Source organism: Chlorocebus sabaeus, chromosome 27, assembly GCF_047675955.1.
Source record: "Chlorocebus sabaeus isolate Y175 chromosome 27, mChlSab1.0.hap1, whole genome shotgun sequence".
NCBI lineage: Eukaryota > Metazoa > Chordata > Mammalia > Primates > Cercopithecidae > Chlorocebus > Chlorocebus sabaeus.
Window position 1 is genome coordinate 28,285,585 of NC_132930.1, and position 17,810 is coordinate 28,303,394.

The window sequence follows — 17,810 nt, forward strand, 5'->3', positions numbered from 1 at the left end:
TTGACTCTATTAGGCAAGACGTCTTCCTTAAAGATGTTAAATGTTGTGATGCATCCAACTGAATTTTATAACTTTTGTTCTCATTTGCCTAAGGCCAGTTACCATTTTCAGAGTCCCAAGAATGACCTAGTTTAATTGAATCCTGTTTCAAACACTTAAACTTTCACACTCTAATCAAATTGGGTTTCTAAATAGAAATTAAAGTTGGAACAAGAAAATAAAACTTTTCGTGGAAAGGTGCTGTTGACGTAAGAGCAGAGTTATACCAGAATGTTCATGCAAATGAGAAAGCTGAACAGTTACTGTGAGATTTGGGCAAGTCTCAACGAGTTAATGCTACCCAAGCAAAAGGAAATATTTTTAATTATTTATTTTATTTCTTCCCTCAAATATTAAATAATGCAGGTTAAATATAGATAATTAATAAAATATCAAAAATTTGGATATTTTTAAATCACCCACAATTTTGTCTGTAACACCTATAGAAACACACTACACAAACCTACCTCCAAGCTCAAGGAGCATAACTGACTGAGCCCCCAGCCACTGAGCGTTGAAACTTCTCACAGCATTTCTACTGTCACCATAGTTCCCCAGGCTGAACTCAGTCAATGCTGAGCATGGCAAAGCTAAGAAAGTAGGCTTGTTCCTGGAGGATGTACGACTCTTCTGACAGGTGACTTTGGATGAAGGACTCTCCAAAGATCCTGATGAACTTCCCATTGAATTGCACTGTAGTCTAAATGGTTCACCCCAACTCCCTTTCTTCCTTTACTCTCTCCTTCACTTGTCAGACATACATGATAGCCTTTCCTGGCTCCCTCCCCATTTTCTCTCATGGCCATTTTCCTGAATAAATGTCTTGCACGTTCAATATCATCTTGGTATCTATTTCTCAGAGGATCCAAACTAACATACCACCTGATGGCAATAATGATGAAGATGATGAGAAGGATGATGATGATGGTAATAACGGTGGTGGTAATAGTGGTGATAAAAATTATAATGATTTGTTGAAGTCCTGTTTTTAAGCCAAGCCCTGTGTTAAGAGATTGCCTAAATTATTTCATGCTGCACTGCCAATTAACTGCAATAAACTTCCAATAGGTGTTATTCACCTGAGAAAAGCCCTAAACAAGAACAAGACCACATTACTTTTGAATATAAGCAGTCAAATTTGAAATTTGGGTTTTCTTGTTTGAAATTTTGGTTTTCAATAGAGTGTAGAATCACTGGTACTAAAACCACCACTTTATATTACCTCTCTGTATTAGTATTTTGCAGTGTAATCATCCGGTCATTTTTCTCGACAGTTATTCTATAATTATAGTTAACTCAAAATGACAGAAGTAATAAGTAAAGCCTATTTTGCAAGAAATTGAACTGTGATCTTATTTTGGGTTTTTTCAATGTTTTTTTCCTTAGGTTGGGGGGAAATCTTTGCTTCTTGGTTACATGGGTATTACACACATGATGGTGGGAGTTGAGCTTCTAGTGTACCCATCACCCAAATATTGAAGATTGTACCCAGTAGGTGATTTTTTAACCCTTATCCCACCCCACCTCCCAGAAATTGAATTTTTACTTGAAGCTTTTGGTTCTTCTAAAATTTGCAGTTATCAACTTCACTTTGATTATATAGACCTAATGCAATCATTCAAATACTATTAGTAAACTTATTCTAATAAAGTATTTTCAGATTTGTATCACATATATCAAGAGCCACTATATCAACTCTGTATAGTTTGGAGGAATTTTTCCAGACCATTAAAACAGACAAAGGTCAAGCAAATAAGCCAAGGCCAAGCAACTTAGACAATTGAGATCATTAAAACATCTAAAATAACAATGCCTAGCCTCCAGTTTTAGAATTTATTGACACTATTAAATAGACCACTTAATAATAAACCAATGGGCTTTTTCAAAATGAAACAATTGGTACAATGAAATGCACTTAAAAAGATTTACATCCCATAGCATATTTCTAAGAAGGAACATTGGCTTGGAACTTGTAGCAGCTTATTAAATTAGAATAGAACTCTCTGGTGGCAGCAATGCCATTTAGGATAATTTGAGGTTCCTTTGACTCAAAAATAAATTGACTTTCCTGAAGGTACCTCGGGAATTATTGGATTGGTCTTTAGTCCTGGCAGGTTTCTTCTGCTGTATCAACATGGCTCCCTGAATGCAGTTTTCTGAAATTTTCATGCTAAACACTGATAAAGGTAGCTACATATGTTTGCTGCTGTGTGTCTATTGGCAGCATAAAGAAGGGTTCCATCAGCAATGATCAAGAAGACCTAATTAGATTTGCTTGAAAACCTGGTCTTACTATGTCAAAACACATTTAAAAACCACCAGACTAGAAACCTTCTAAAGTTATTTCTAGTCATTCGAAGGTTCTGTAAGAATGTCAGTTCTATGTGGGTTTCCCATGAGACTTTTCAATTCTTCTACAGAACTTAATCTAGGCATTGCAACCTTGCTCATCTTTGCTTCTCTTCTTGTTTCCCTCTAACACCCTCTTTCAAGCATTATCTTTCATTATGACTTTCACCATCAGCGTGGTTGTCTACCAGAAAATCCAACCTGAAATGGAGACAGAAATTTTCAGTTGCCTCCCAGACAATTTTCTATAAATACCTTAAGGAATCTGAAATCCAAACTGAAGTAGTTAAATTTCTACCACACAACCTCCAAGTCTGCTCCTTCTCTAGTGTGTTTTACTTCTCTTCATGGCATCCTCAGTCAGCCAGTTACCTAAACCATAATCACAAAAGTCACCTAAGTCTTCCTCCTATTTCTTTTACGCCCTAAATTGCATTCATGAACATATCCTTTTGATTTTCCCTCAATGTTTCTTTACTCTTTTTTTCTCCATTCTGTTCCTGCCACCCAAATTCAGGTCTTCATCATCATCTGCCTCATCCATGGCAATCACCTGACAACTTTTCCCAAGCTCCATATCTCCTTTCTGTTTATTCTCCACACTGCCACCAAAACTCTTTCAAATATACAGACCTGACTGTATGATACCCTTTGACTAAGTATATTTTATGGTTGTCAGATAGCTAATGCACATGATACTAACACTAATTCCTTAGCCTAGTACTTTGTGTGCATCACAACATAAAGCTTCAGGTTCTGCCATTAACCCTGTCATCAGAAAACACAGCCTATGGCAGGCTTTATCAAAGCATGAGCAATCTACAAAGCAATCATATAGGCACTTACAAAAAATATAAATTCCTGGCCCTCATCTGTGAATACTATTGTTGTAGTCTCATATGAGGCCCCCAAATCTACATTTTAACTAGAACTAGAACTCCAAGTGGTTCTAATACATCCTAAAGTATTAGAATTCTAACCCATGTACCTACTTAACTGTACGTGACTACATCACTCCAAAAATACAATAGAAATATTCATACTTGTATGTCTCATGTCAAAAAATTTTTTCTGCTGATATGCCCTTTCTTGTGTCTTTTCCTGAAAACAAAACAAAATAAAACAGAAAACATGTCTTCATAAAACCCAACTTAGATACCCCAAGTAATCTCGCATACTTTATTTATTTATTTATTTATTTATTTATTTTTTGAGATAGAGTCTCTCTCTGTTGACCAGGCTGGAGGCTGGAGTGCAATGGCATGATCTTGGCTCGCCGCAACCTCCACCTCCCAGGTTCACTTGATTTTCCTGCCTCAGCCCCCCAAGTAGCTGGGATTACAGGTGCACACCACCATATCTGACTAATTTTTTTCTGTATTTTTAATAGAGATGGGGTTTTGCTATGTTAAACAGACTGGTCTCGAACTCCTGACCTCGTGATCTGCCTGCCTTAGCCTCCCAAAGTGCTGGGATTATAAGCATGAGCCACCTCCTCTGGCCTCACACACTTCATTCTTATTTCCCCATCCTGTCCACCTTTGCTGCAAAACACCGTTTTGTCTGTTCTACTGTTGGGGCTGTCACATCCTACTGTAGTCATGTACCTGCCTCTCTCCCCACCCAGAATGTTGAATTCAAGCGATCATTTTGTTCACCTTTATACTCCCAGGCTCTAGTACCCGCAGTAGATAAATTTCTAATTGGGATTAACTACTGGCTATATAAAAAATAAAATGTAATTTAATTATTCATTTTATGCTAGGGAAGCCAGGTTTCCAAATTTAACATGAGACAGCACTTTAAATTCCAGAGAACTTAATCCAGACATTGCAATCTTGATCGTCTTTACAGATATGGACCTTTGGGGTAGAACTTTTCTGAATCTTCTTACATAATTTTCTCCAAGCATGAGAAAAGTCATGATCAGCAACAAACCAACCACATCATAGCTTTAGTATGGTTGTACCTGGTCTTTATTTCAGCCATGGAAAGAGTACTAGGATGACCCTAGGGGGATATTTGGCCTCAGCTGTATAATGTCTATTCTGAGAACCTCTCAGTTCTCCCTTCATCAAACCGCTTGGGAACAAGAATTTATGTGTGCCTACATTTGCCAAGTTCTCAGCACTATAAGGAACCAAAAGATGCACTAGAGTCCCCATTACCTCCATCACTGTATCCTGCTCTTCACACAAACACAAGAGGGAATGAGCAAAGCCCCTTTGTAATATTTCACCCTGTGAAAGAGCCTTAGTCTCCCACACCGTTACAGAGTGGCTGACGTGCAGCCCTAACCTGGGTCTGCAATCTAGTCCTGGATAATAACTTAGAAGATAAATGAAGTAATGGACCATCAAGAGAAAATGTTGCTTTTCCAAAGATCCCCAAGTATGCATCTGCATGATGGACTACAATGACTCCAAGGAAGATTATTGTCTTTAGAGTAAATAATATGCTTTTTTCCCCAAGTCTCAAAGCCTGTATTTAAATGATTATTCATAGGTGTTGTGGGAGACGTTAAGGCTGAGCTTGGCAATTCCCAACGTAAAAATGGGTAATGTTTCAAAAACCTTGCTTATGAGTCACCTGCCCAGAAACTCACCATTGCGTCTTACATTAGGTTTCAAATTCCCAGACCGACCCCCAAATCTATTTATCCTCATTACACACCTGAAGAGTATTTAGTGACACCTACCCCCATTTACAGCATTGTTCCATTGGGAAAATGTCCCCTCAGTTCCCAGTCAAGTGGCATGCAAACACAATTCTACCCACATTTGGAGAGGAATGGGGCATGAAGAAATATGAAATAATGAGAGCTGAATTTGATCATATATTCCCAGCAATCAGAATTCTGTTCATCTTATACATACATTTTTAAATGCCTGTCTCTAAATGATTGTTGTTCGCCAGGAGCAAAGAATTGCAGCTTTCCTATGAAGAGAGATTTTCAGAGTTTGGACGTGGCTCCTACCCTCTCTTTGTTACCTTGATGAAATACAAATGTGATTATGAGAAGATTTGACATTGAATCCCAAACTTCCAAACTCTTGTCTGTATGTTCCATTTTTCCTTTAACTCCATTAAGTGTATATTGTGATTAATATACATTTTAAATGGGTTTTAAATGGGTGCATCATAGGAAATATTTTCCTATTTTGAAGTAATTTAAAGCCAAATAAATTTACAGTTTTGAAATATAAAATAAGCTCTTTCAGATTTTAAAAAAAAAATAACTTTTTTCTATTATTAAAATGTAAAGGATTTTTTAAATCTCATTTATTTTGTCAATTGGTTCTGCTTAACATTATTCAGCCCAGTCCACTCTCAATTATCCACGCTAAGGAAGGGGGATCAGTGGCCTGGATAATCTAAAACAGCAGACGATTTTAAAAGCCCTTGTATTTGGCCTGGGTATACTTTACAATCACATTCTGATTAGCCACGCTAATGAAAGGAAGAGCAGGCACCTTGAGAAAGATCCAAAGCCAATACAGAGCTGTTCATCTGGTTGAGGGTGCCCCAAGGAAAAGGGCCACATAGCTGAGCAGAAGGGAAACAACAGGGCCCCAGCTACTGCTGACGGCACCACCCACGACATGCAAAATACAAACACACCGCTCCAATAGTCATATCAGCACTTCTCATGATGTTAGTCCTCTTTAGATACATGGAGTTATGCTCAAACGCCCCCAGGTAAAAAGGCATATTATCCATGCTGTTCCAAATTGTTAATAGAATGTTTGTTCATATATACTAAAAACCTCTTTTAGGGGTTTCCTTTGCCCCATCAGTCACTGAGTCTTTTACTACCACTGCCGAGTTCACAGTAACACACTTGGGAGAGTAGCATAAAAGATGAAAGAGACAGTGTGCTAGAGTAGCTCAAGCTCCAGCCTGGAAGTGAGAAAGATTGGATTTTTGTCACCTTTTGATCTCTGTTGATGCCAATAGTCATGTATATTCAAGCAAAGGGAACAGCATGTGCAAAGGTACTGAGGCATCACGGTCATGGCACATTTAGCAAATAACGTATGCTTTATTTTGGTCAAAAAGTAGGATACAAATAGAGAAGAAGCAAGAGTGAAACTGGAGTTGTAGTCAGAGAGAAAATTGCAGGGTTTTTTCTGCTATGCAAGAAGTTCAGAAATTATACGGTAGAAGGTCAGAAGACATTCCAAGTTTTTAAATAATTGTTGTGATTTATTGAACAGTTAAAATTTGTGCCCCTTTGTTCTACGCATTTGATACTTATGAACACATTTATATTTACAATGATCCCAAGATAAGCACTACCACCACTCTCATTTTACAAATGAGGAAACTGAGACCTGCAAAGCTTAGGTATCTTCCAAGATCATTTAATGGGTAAGTGGTGGCGTCAGGGTTTAAATCTAGTCTATTTGATTTCAGAGCTCATCCTCTCTCTCAGAAAATGGAATAATGTGGTCAGAATTGTAAAAGACCATGCTAGAAGTAATACGTAGGAGAAATTGGAGGAGAGTGGAGAGGAGAGAAGCAGACTTTAAGAAGTTAAGAAATGCTAAGTTCCAGAAGTAAAGGAAAGGTAGTCGTAATGAAGAAGATGGGTATAATCAAGAGGTTTAGAGGAGATAGAATAAAAAGTAATTGGTAAAATAAAGGAATGAGTAAGAGGAACAGTCTAGCATATTCCTGGTTGGGCACTTGTGTGACGGTCTAATAATTTTTAAAGATTCGTTTAACCTTGTGCACCAGTGAACTTAGCTAGGAAGCAAGCAATCCCTACCAGATGGGCAAGCCGAGGAAGGAACAGCACAACTAACACCTTTTTTCCTCCGGTACAAGGCCGGCATGTATTTGTTAAAGTAAACAAACGTCCTCTCTTAACTGACTAATTTCGTAGTAACAAAAAAATTCATGTATGACTATGTGGTCCAATAGATAGAACCCATACACCAAACAAATAATTAAGATACAGTTATTTTTATCTGGTTTCTCAAGGTTAAATATATTGACTCACATTTAGCTTTCTGTGTAACATCCTTGTGCACTGTAGAAAAATAGATAAGGGAGAGAGGGAACAGGAACAGGAGAAAGGAGGCATAGAAATGTTATAGCTTATCAAGATATTTCTAAGTGTGTTAAGAAAACCACAACATTTACAGAATGCTCTTATCAGAGAAATAAGTGTATATATACATGTATATATACATAGGAAAATACTGAAAGTACATATTCTAAAATTTTAAATATCTATTGGCTGATTATTTTATTTTTGGCTTGTTTGTATCTTTTAAATGTTCTAAAATTATCTTGTATTCCTTTCATAATACAAGAAACATTTCTAAACATATGTGATTAACATCCACTCTACTCAGAACCTTGCTAATACAAAAGAATATACAGCCAGACTCAGTGGCTCACGCCTGTAATCCCAGCACTTTAGGAGGCCAACGGAGGTGGATCACTTGAGGTCAGGAGTTCAAGACCAGCCTGGCCAACATGGTAAAACCTCATCTCTACTAAAAATACAAAAATTAGCCAGACCTCGTGGCGGGTGCCTTAATCCCAGCTACACAGGAGACTGAGGCAGGAGAATCGCTTTAACCCGGGAGGCAGAGGTTGTGGTGAGCCCAGATCATGCCACTTCACTCCAGCCTGGGCGACAGAGTGAGACTCCATCTCAAAATAAATAAATACATTTTTCAAAAAAAGAAGAATCTACGAACAGGCAGACCGACTCTTGTAAACAACTTACATATACACATAGAGAGGGCAGCAGATACCTTTCAGCACTGCCCATGAAGCCAGCTGAGGTCCTGGAACACTTGGTAGATGCAGAATGTGTGTTCGGAAATTGAGGGAGGTAATAAATTACGAAAAATGCAAATGGATTGGATCAGCTGACCTCAAAAGCAGATGCCAAGACATGTGTTCTTTCTCGGTCATAGTCACCTCCCCCTACTATGACTTTTCTCACAGTGTCTGAATATTTTGCTTTCTCTTGGTGTACTGTCTGAAATTCCATCAATTCCACATTAGCTCATTTTCTTAGTCCATTCTGGCTGGTGTAACAGAATGCTGTAGGCTGACTGGCTTATAAAGAACAGAAATGTTTCAACTCCAACTTATGAGTGAGAACATGCAGTGTTTGGTTTTCTGCTCCTGTGTTAGTTTGCTGAGGATGATGGTTTCCAGTTTCATACAGGTTCCTGAAAAGGACATGAACTCATCCTTGTTGTGGCTGCATAGTATTCCATAGTGTGTATGTGCCACATTTTCTTTATCCAGTCTATCATTGGTGGGCATTTGGGTTGGTTCCAAGGCTTTGCTTTTATAAATAGTGCTGCAAGAAACATACATGTGCATATGTCTTTACAGTAGAATGATTTATAATCCTTTGGGTATATACCCAGTAATGGGATTGCTGGGTTAAATGGTATTTCTGGTTCTAGATCCTTTCAGGAATCACCATGCTGTCTTCAGAAAGGGGAATATCACACACCAGGGCCTGTCGGGGGGTGTGAGGGAAGGGAAGGGAGAACATTAGGACAAATACCTAATGCATGCAGGGCTTAAAACCTAGATGACAGGTTGATAGATGCAGCAAACCACCATGGCACCTGTATACCTATGTCACAAACCTGCACGTTCTGCACGTGTATCCCAGAACTTAAAGTAAAATTTTTTAAAAAAGAAAAGAAATTTATTCCTCACAGTTCTAGAGGCTGGAAGTCTAAGATCAAGGTGCCACTACAGTCAAGTTCTGGTGAAGCTGCCTTCCTGGTTGATAGATGGCTGACTTCTTTCTCCATTCCCACATGGCTGGGATCTCTTTTATTTAATATGAGGCAGAATTCCCATTCGTGAGGGCTCTGCCTTCCTGACTGTATTAGTCTGCTTTGATGCTGCTGATAAAGACATACCCGAGACTGGGTAATTTATAAAGAAAAAGAAGTTTAGTGGACTCACAGTTTTACATGGCTGGGGAGGCCTCACAATCATGACAAAAGGTGAAAGGCATGTCTTACATGGTGGCAAGAGAGAATGAGAACCAAGTGAAAAGGGAAACTCCTTATCAAACCACCAATCTTGTGAGACTTATTCATTACCACGAGAACAGTATGGGGGAAACTCCCCCATGATTCAGTTATCTCCTATCAGGTCCCTCACACAACATGTGGGAATTATGGGATCTCCAATTCAAGATAAGATTTAGGTGGGGACACAACCAAACCATATCACTGATTAATCACTCCCCAAAGGCCCCACCTCCAAATGCCATCACATATGGGGATTATGGTTTCAACTTACGAATTTGAGGGGAACACACACATTTAGCCTATAGCACTCATATTCTTTATTAAAAAGCACAGGACTAGAAAATTTCTAGAAGTTGGATATATTAGCGATGACAAGGAGGATGACAATGATAAAAGGGGGGAAATTCATTCATTAACTTTGAATAGTACCTCTTGATTTATGAGGCATTTTCTTTTTTTTTTTTTTTGAAACGAAGTCTCACTCTGTCACCCAGGCTGGAGTGCAGTGGCGCGATCTCGGCTCACTGCAAGCTGCGCCTTGCGGATTCACGCCATTCTCCTGCCTCAACCTCCCAAGTAGCTGGGACTACAGATGCCCACCACCACACCTGGCTAACTTTTTATATTTTTAGTAGAGACGGGGTTTCACCGTGTTAGCCAGGATGGTCTCGATCTCCTGACCTTGTGATCCGCCTGCCTTGGCCTCCCAAAGTGCTGGGATTACAGGCGTGAGCCACTGCGCCCGATGGAGGCACTTTCAAATATTAATGCATATTAATAAAGACTTCCACATAAGTTAATATTATATTAAAGTCTCCACTTGTGTTAATAAAGATTTCCAGTTCAAGGTGGAGAATACAGCGAACATATGTAATTCCTTTTCTTCTCACAACCCCATTGAAATAACAGTAAATAAGAGAAGGAATCCACAACTGAGTTGAAAATAAACAACCAAAAAAGTCCCAACAGAACAAACATTTACTAAAGTACTTTTCTGGGCCAAATAATTCGGAGAGAAGACTAGGCCTCAGAGCAATCATTATGGTAATTAAAGGATTATCTATCTTACAGCTGGCTTGATGGGTTTTTCTTCTCCATAAACAGGGTCATTTGTTCTGTCTTTACCCCATGTTGAAGTCCTAAGAAATGCTTCATAAAAGTGAAAGGTGTGACTGGGGAGAACTCCCATCATGGGTACTGAGGCCATAGAAAAAAAGTAGAACAAACTCTAGAGCTAAAAATATGAACTTGAAAGGTTGTGCAGAAAGGAAACACAAAAGTTAAAATCAAGCACACTCTTCCTGAAAGTCCTTGCTATATAGCAGTTATCAAGGTCTGAATTTTGGCTGTCTCCACTCACGCCCATAGTCTTTTGTGAGACGACTGACTGTCAATAGATCCCACCGACTTATACAGAGCTCTGTTTCTTAAAGAGCCATCCCTGACTCAGTTCATAGAACTATCTAACTTCAAAGTAAGCCTAAATCAGTTACTGATATTAATCAACATAATCATTAATTCATAAACATCATAAGGCATTTGACAAAAAACAAGTAACCCAAAAGATAAGGACCAAAATTCTTTATTTGATACACACAAAAAAGAAAGAGAAATTAATTTTTAAAGTTTTTATTGTAAATTGGTCATTTATAATTGTGTATATTTACACAGTATGAAGTGGTGTTATTATTTATGAATATGAATTTTAAAAATTAAATCAAGATGGCTAACGTATTCATCACTGCAAATACTTAACATTTTTATGGTGGGATCATTTGAAAACTACTTTCTTAACAATTTTGAAATGTACTCTATTATTAACTATATTCACTACCCCATGCAATAGATCTCAAAAAAAATTTTTTTTCTCCTCTCTGACTGAGGTGTTTTACCCTCTGATCATTATCCCCCAAGATTGCCCCCACCCGCTAGCTATGTAACCACTATTCTGTTCTGTGCTTCTATGAGTTTGATTGTTTTAGATTTTACATGTAAGTGAGCACATGCAGTATTCGTCTTTCTGTGCCTGTGTTATTTCACTTAGCATAATGTCCTCCAGGCTCATCCACATTGTCTCAAAGGACAGAATTTCCTTTATTTTAAGGCTGAATAGTTTTTCATTGCGTATATATTCCATATATTCTTTATCCATTCATCTGTTTATAGACACTTAGATTGATTCCAGTATGGATATTGTGAATAGTGCTGAAATGAATATGGAAATACAGACATCTCTTTTACAAACTGATTTCAAATCTTTGGGGTAAATACCCAGATGTGAGATTGCTGGATCAGGAACTTAACTTTTTAAATGAGCATTATTAAAGAGATTTGAGAAGTGACAATATACAGAAAATAAAACATGACTTCCTGAAACTGAAGCAATTAAATAATTCATTCCTAAAATTAGATATATGGTTGCCAAAAATAAATATTCAATAGAGGAGTTGAAAAATAGAATGAATTCAGCTAAAGTCCAAACACAGTTAAAGTATTGTCATTTGGAAGAAAAAGTTGAAGAAATAAACCTAGATCCAAAGAAGCACAAAATGTAAGAAAAAGGTCTCCAACATTCATCCAATGAAATTTTTTAAAAAGAGAGAGAGAGATCAGCATTAGTAATTTGCAAGTGAGAAATTGGAGACTTAGAGAAGTTAAATAATTAAACTCTCTAGTAGTCTATAAATGGAGTCCAATATATTTTAGATGTGTCCCCCCTCCTAAGCCCAAGGCTGAAATTCAATCAATACATCTAAATGTGGCCTCAGTAGTTGTGTATGGCTGACGTCCACTCTGACTAGTCAATCCAAACGTCAGTCTAGTCTATGCCTACTGTTTACAGTTGGCATCTGATTGGTGAGCATGGGAGTATATTTGTTGATTAATATTTGAATATCATCCCTCTCTAAGCCTATACTCTTCCAATAATGCCTACATAATTAATTTCATAGTACAATGAAAAAGGAGGGCAATATTTGATATTTTTGTGAATTTCAAATTTGAAACTGGGGGAAAGAAATAAGAATGGTTCCTGTCCTGTCAACTTTTAAGCTATGATAAATTTTGTGAGTAAATGCCCACATCTCTGCTCCCTGTTTCCTTATATACCAAGAAATAAATGACCATGCTTTAAGTCTCCTTCCCTTCCTTCTTTCTTAGGTGGTCCAGACAAGCAGCATATCTGTCTGGATATTCCTCTTCTAGAGGAGTACCAAGGGCAGCCAAGGGATCAAGTCTCAGACTGAGATGCTTAATCCATGGGATGTAGGAGAAAATAGAGACGAAGACACATAGTTAAAAATCTGTTGAGTGAAGAAAACAATCAGGAAGTAGTCTTAGAGAAATATGGGGCTTGTGCTGACATTTACAACGAGTAGATGAAGTGTGTCTCCAGCTCAGGTTTGTATGAATCAGTTGAGTTTTTGTTTTTTTTTTAAAGGATCAAAGAAAAAACAGCCTATATAGAAACACCATAAACTCAAAACCAAAAATTACAGCTGTCATGTTCTTTTTCCAATTTTTAAGTGCACACACACACACACAAATGTCTTAACTACAAGAATCCACCTTTAACATATCACGGCAAACAGAGATGGCCAAAGTCTGAGGCAACCCCTAATCTCTGACGACATAAAACCAAAGTCAAACTTAAAATTGACGGTTGTATTAGATTAACATCAAGGATTCACAATGGCATTCATAAAACTGAGGCCTTTGACTCCTTAAAAACCACAAACTCAGATCCCACTAGGAAGCATTAACACAGTAGTTTAGAATATGCTTAGGATTTGTGGGATTTTGCAAAGCATGTTCACTTCTTAAGAGCCTTCCCTGAAATCACTGGGAGTTAGAAACTCTTAAGAACTGTAGAATTGGGTCCTCAGTGTCATTTGCATAGCTCCTCCATGGCCTACTATCGAAGTAAACAAAATGCCACGGAGCTACCTGATGTTTTTGCGCCTCACATTCCCTCCAGTCAAACACAGAGGACGGAGTCAGCTTCATGAGGAGTTAAAAATCACGGGAATTTTTCTCTACTTAAAAATATTGCGGGAGACTCACTTCTGTATGTACGACGATTTTTTGCACTTTCTTCCCTGCCTCTTAGTCTAACAAATACATTTTATAGGTTTTACACGGTTCTTTACAACTCACCTAAAACACATAATTTTCCTCCTGCTTATACCATTTATTTATTATTTATTTATTGGATTTATATTGTGCTTTCCTCCAAAAGGCTCAAGGCACCACGCAGTCAACTCTAATATAATAAACATTAAACTCTTCCTTAGGACCGTAAACAGTGAAATAGCCAGAGGAGAGGAAGAAAGGATCTGAACAAGGGCAGGACAAAGGAAAGGCATGATTCCAGCAACATATGCAACCAAGTAGCCAATATGTTAGGAGACCTGGTGATAAGGCCCAATCCCTGCCCCTCTCAGTGGGCCCCACCTGCAAAGACCCTGACAATATTTTCTATATGGAGAAAAAATATCTCCATTCTTGCAGTGAGAGTGAGGGAGGGTATGCTAGTTATTCTTCAGGGATTTCAAGAGAATATCTGAAAACAAATATACCTATACAGACAACTGTATTTTGAATACAGTGGAAAGAGAGACAGTAGAAAGAGATACATGGTAATGTTTTATAACAAGTATTCAAAGTGTTAGATTTTTTTTTTTTTTACAAATACAATTCAGGCTCAGTCCTCAGTTCTGCTGAGTGTCTCCTGACTTCCAAAGGATCTGCACACCTTCAGAGGCCAGGGCAGCACAAAACTGCAAAGATTATCAGAATCAAAAAGAGACAGGCTGTTCTTGGCTTTTCAGTCCAAGCCTTGCTGATTTGATAAAGCCACCAGTGAACTTCCTGCACTGTAATCCAGTCGATGGTGGGAGACATGGTTAAACAGTAACTCTCCTGGCAACTGATGGTGAACTAGTCAAGCATGAGCAAGGAAGGAACATATTCTAACTAGCAGTCAAAACAAGAAATGACCATTCCCACTAAATGGAGTCAACAGTGTAGCTCTCCTTCTCTCAGAGTGCAAGAGAATACAGCCAGGAGAAAGAAAAATAGTAATAGTACTGGCATTATATTAGTATTTGGTGAGCACTACATGCTAGCACTCCTATACCACAGTTACACATGCTCACCTCTTTAGTCCCTAGAACAAATCTACAGAGTGAGTATGACTATGTTTCAAATTTCACAAATAAGGAAACAGAGGCTTAAACACATTATTTGCCCAAAGTCACTCTGCTGGTAAGTGCTTGAGCTAAAATTCAGACACAGCACAAAAGGATCAGGAAGAGATCCTAGGGTGGAAAACAAGCAAACATGCAAAAGTTATTCTGTGAGTTGACAAAGAGAGCAGACTGATGGCTCTTGGCAGAGCATGCTGGATCAAGTACCCTACCTTGTAAACTATAGGTAGAAAGTTAATAGCAGGTTAGAGGCCACAAATAAAGACCTCAAAATATGGCAGAAGCAAGCCCAAGTCAAAAGAACATAGGATAAACTGGCTCCAAGTAGACAGAAGAGATGCAACAGTATCATGATCTCTTCACATGAGGTCATGTGAAGACAGGAGCTCCGAATGGGCCTGTTAAAGTTACTTCCAGGTCCTAAGTGGGCAGGAACTGAAAGTTGGTTGTTGAAACCCACTCTATTGTCTTGTATAACTAACTGCATGTTTATGTCAAGTTAACTGTAGAGTGCCACAGTGAATCATTCTTTGTAATCCTTTTGTGATCCTCCCAGATACAATAACATGCATCGAGCAATTACTAAATGCCAAGCACTTAACACACATTACCTTATTTAAACCTCGTAGCTGTGCTACACAGGAGACACCGTAATAATCTCCGTCTTACAGGTAAGGAGGCACAGAGAAGATAAGTCATTTGGCCAAAGTCACAAATCTAGTAAACAGAGAGATCGAATCCAAGTCTAAAGAGTCTTCCCCCAAAACTCATCTTAATAATCACCAATGCTTTGTTGCTTCTAGCATCTGATTCTGTTTACACCATGCTGGTGCTCTATCACGCTTTCTCTGTTTTTCTGACCTCTCTTTTGAGAAGGAAACTAACCAAGGTCATTGTTTTTGTTTTTATTCCTAGAGGGTCAGCCTATTCAGTCACCCTCTACGACAAAGTGGAAATTATCTGGAAGAAGATGAAAGATCCCATGTAGCGGGAAAGGTGGCATGGAATCTCAGCCAGCCAGGACATTGTCAGACGTTCTTTTAAAAGAGCCTGGTATCACAGATCATATATGTGCAATAATATACATAATCCCCCAGTGGGAGATGTCTTCTACATGGCAGTCATCACAACTGTGTAGTAGAGATTCCTCCTTCCCATTCTAGAGGATGAGGAAATAGCAATTGAAGCTGGGAATCCCAAGCAGCATGGGTTGTACCAGGATCAACTTGTTCTGTTTCTTTGTCTAGAAAGATCTCCCCATATTCAAATGGCACTCTCCTCCTCATACCTTAAGTTTAGACGCGATGATGCTAGTTCACAAAGATCCTCCTTGATGACCCATCCTGAAGAACTGGTTTTCACATGACCCTTTCCCGCAACATCCTATTATTACCATAGCACTTACCATAGCAGTCATTATTTCATTGATTGATTGACTTGTTTTTCTTGGTGTGTAAGTTTTCTAGGGGTGCTGTAACAAAATGTCACAAAATGAAAGGCTTAAACAACAAAAATATATTCTCTAACGGTTCTAGAGGCTGGAGTTCCAAAATCAAGGTGTCAACAGGCTCATGCCCCGCCGAGACTCTAGGTAAAATCCCTCTTGCCTCTAAGTTCAGTGGTGACTATTGCTCCTTAGCTTACTGTAACATTCCAATCTCTCTTTCACACACATAGTGTTCTCCTTGTCTCTTTGTTCAAATTTTCTTCTTTCAAATTTCCAAATTTCTCAGTGTCCAAATTTCCTTCTTCTTAGGACACCAGTCGTACTGGATTGCATATCTGCCCTACTCCAATATTATCTCATCTTAACTTGGCTAATTACATCCTCCAGGGGCCAGTTCTGGCTTCTAGAACTGTAAGAGGATAAATTTATGTTGTTTAAGCCCCAGAGTTCATGATATTTTATTACAGCAATCCTAGGAAGCTACTACAATAACTCACTTTGCTTTGTTTAATGTAGGGTTTCACGTACTTATTTGACCAAATAAATATTTTCTCCATGGTAGCTATTAACAATCTCTAATTCCCTGCAGAGCAGGGAAGGGGGACACACGTGTTTTAGAAAAGTAAAGCTAATCTTCCTGTTTCACAGATGAAGAAACTGAGACTCAAGGAGGACAAAGAATTCACACACTTGTGTGTGGTAGGATGAGGACTAGAACTGGGGCTCCACAGCCACTCTGGGTGCTCTTTGCCATTTGCTTCGATTCACTTCTCAGTTGCCCCAGGAAATAGGGCAGCATACAAGATTAGGCTTGGCTTGGCGCTCACTAAGAATAGAACAGGGAACTTTTCCCAATTAATGAAGGGCTCTTCGAAAAAATCGACCCAATATTTTTCCAGCCAGTAGAAAAAATGATTCTCCTTTGTAGAGGAGTTGGGGCAAATGGGTTCTAGAAATCAATTATAAAAGCAGCTGGTCTAATGTAAACTGATGTCTCAGCTGAGTCTGGACTGACTGAAAATCTAGCCACAGCTTAGTTTTCACCTCTTCATCCCTCCACCCTTCCTTGTGCCTAAAGAAAGAGACAAGAGAATGTGAGCCCCCACTCCCGACATGTTTGAAAAGGAAAACAAATTCATTGATAACATTGTGGACTATTCAATTCTTTGCTTCTTTTCTTTTTGCCTCCTTACCCCACCATCTTCCTCAGGTACACAGAACACACCAGAAATAAAGCATTCCCACCCCAGTGAAGGCGAGAGTGTCCCCTACCTTCTACTTGATAAGCTGCAGTGGCTGCCGCCCATCCAAATCCCACAGGGAAGGCCATGGTTTAAGAAACTGTCTACTGGGATCCTCAGCTGCCAGAAGCAGAGCACCCTTTGGCCAGAGGAGCCAGGCAATTGTGCAAACAGAAAATGAGCTTTCCCCACATTGGAGCCTCAGAATGCAAATATTTATGCAAACAAGAAGGAAGCAGGGGCAAAGGACACTTGACTGCCACAGCCTTGATAAGAATCCAAGACACTTTGTACAAGGCCATCAATTATACTTTCTTCCCCCAGCACTCCCTGATTCTTAACAGAGTTGGTAACCCTGGGTGCTAAGTCCCTGATGTGGCAGGGCACCCATTTACCTGATGTTTTGCCTTTTAAAGTAACATTAACATTGTTTTAACAAGTCATATAATCCTACTAGAATTTTCCCTTAGTTCATGGATCATCCCAATTCCTGATCTGT

At 38.8% G+C, this 17,810-nt stretch overlaps 1 protein-coding gene across 1 annotated transcript in view; it reads right to left on the reverse strand.

Annotated features, from left to right (window-relative positions):
* LOC103246284 (cytosolic beta-glucosidase) overlaps window positions 1–17,593 on the reverse strand; it is a 124,885-nt gene extending 107,292 nt beyond the window's left edge. Inside the window, exon 1 of the mRNA XM_008017751.3 lies at window positions 17,343–17,593. Within this exon, the coding sequence (XP_008015942.3) occupies window positions 17,343–17,400 (58 nt within the window). The 5' untranslated portion in view covers window positions 17,401–17,593. The remainder of the gene's footprint in view (window positions 1–17,342) is intronic.
* Window positions 17,594–17,810: the final 217 nt, after the last annotated feature.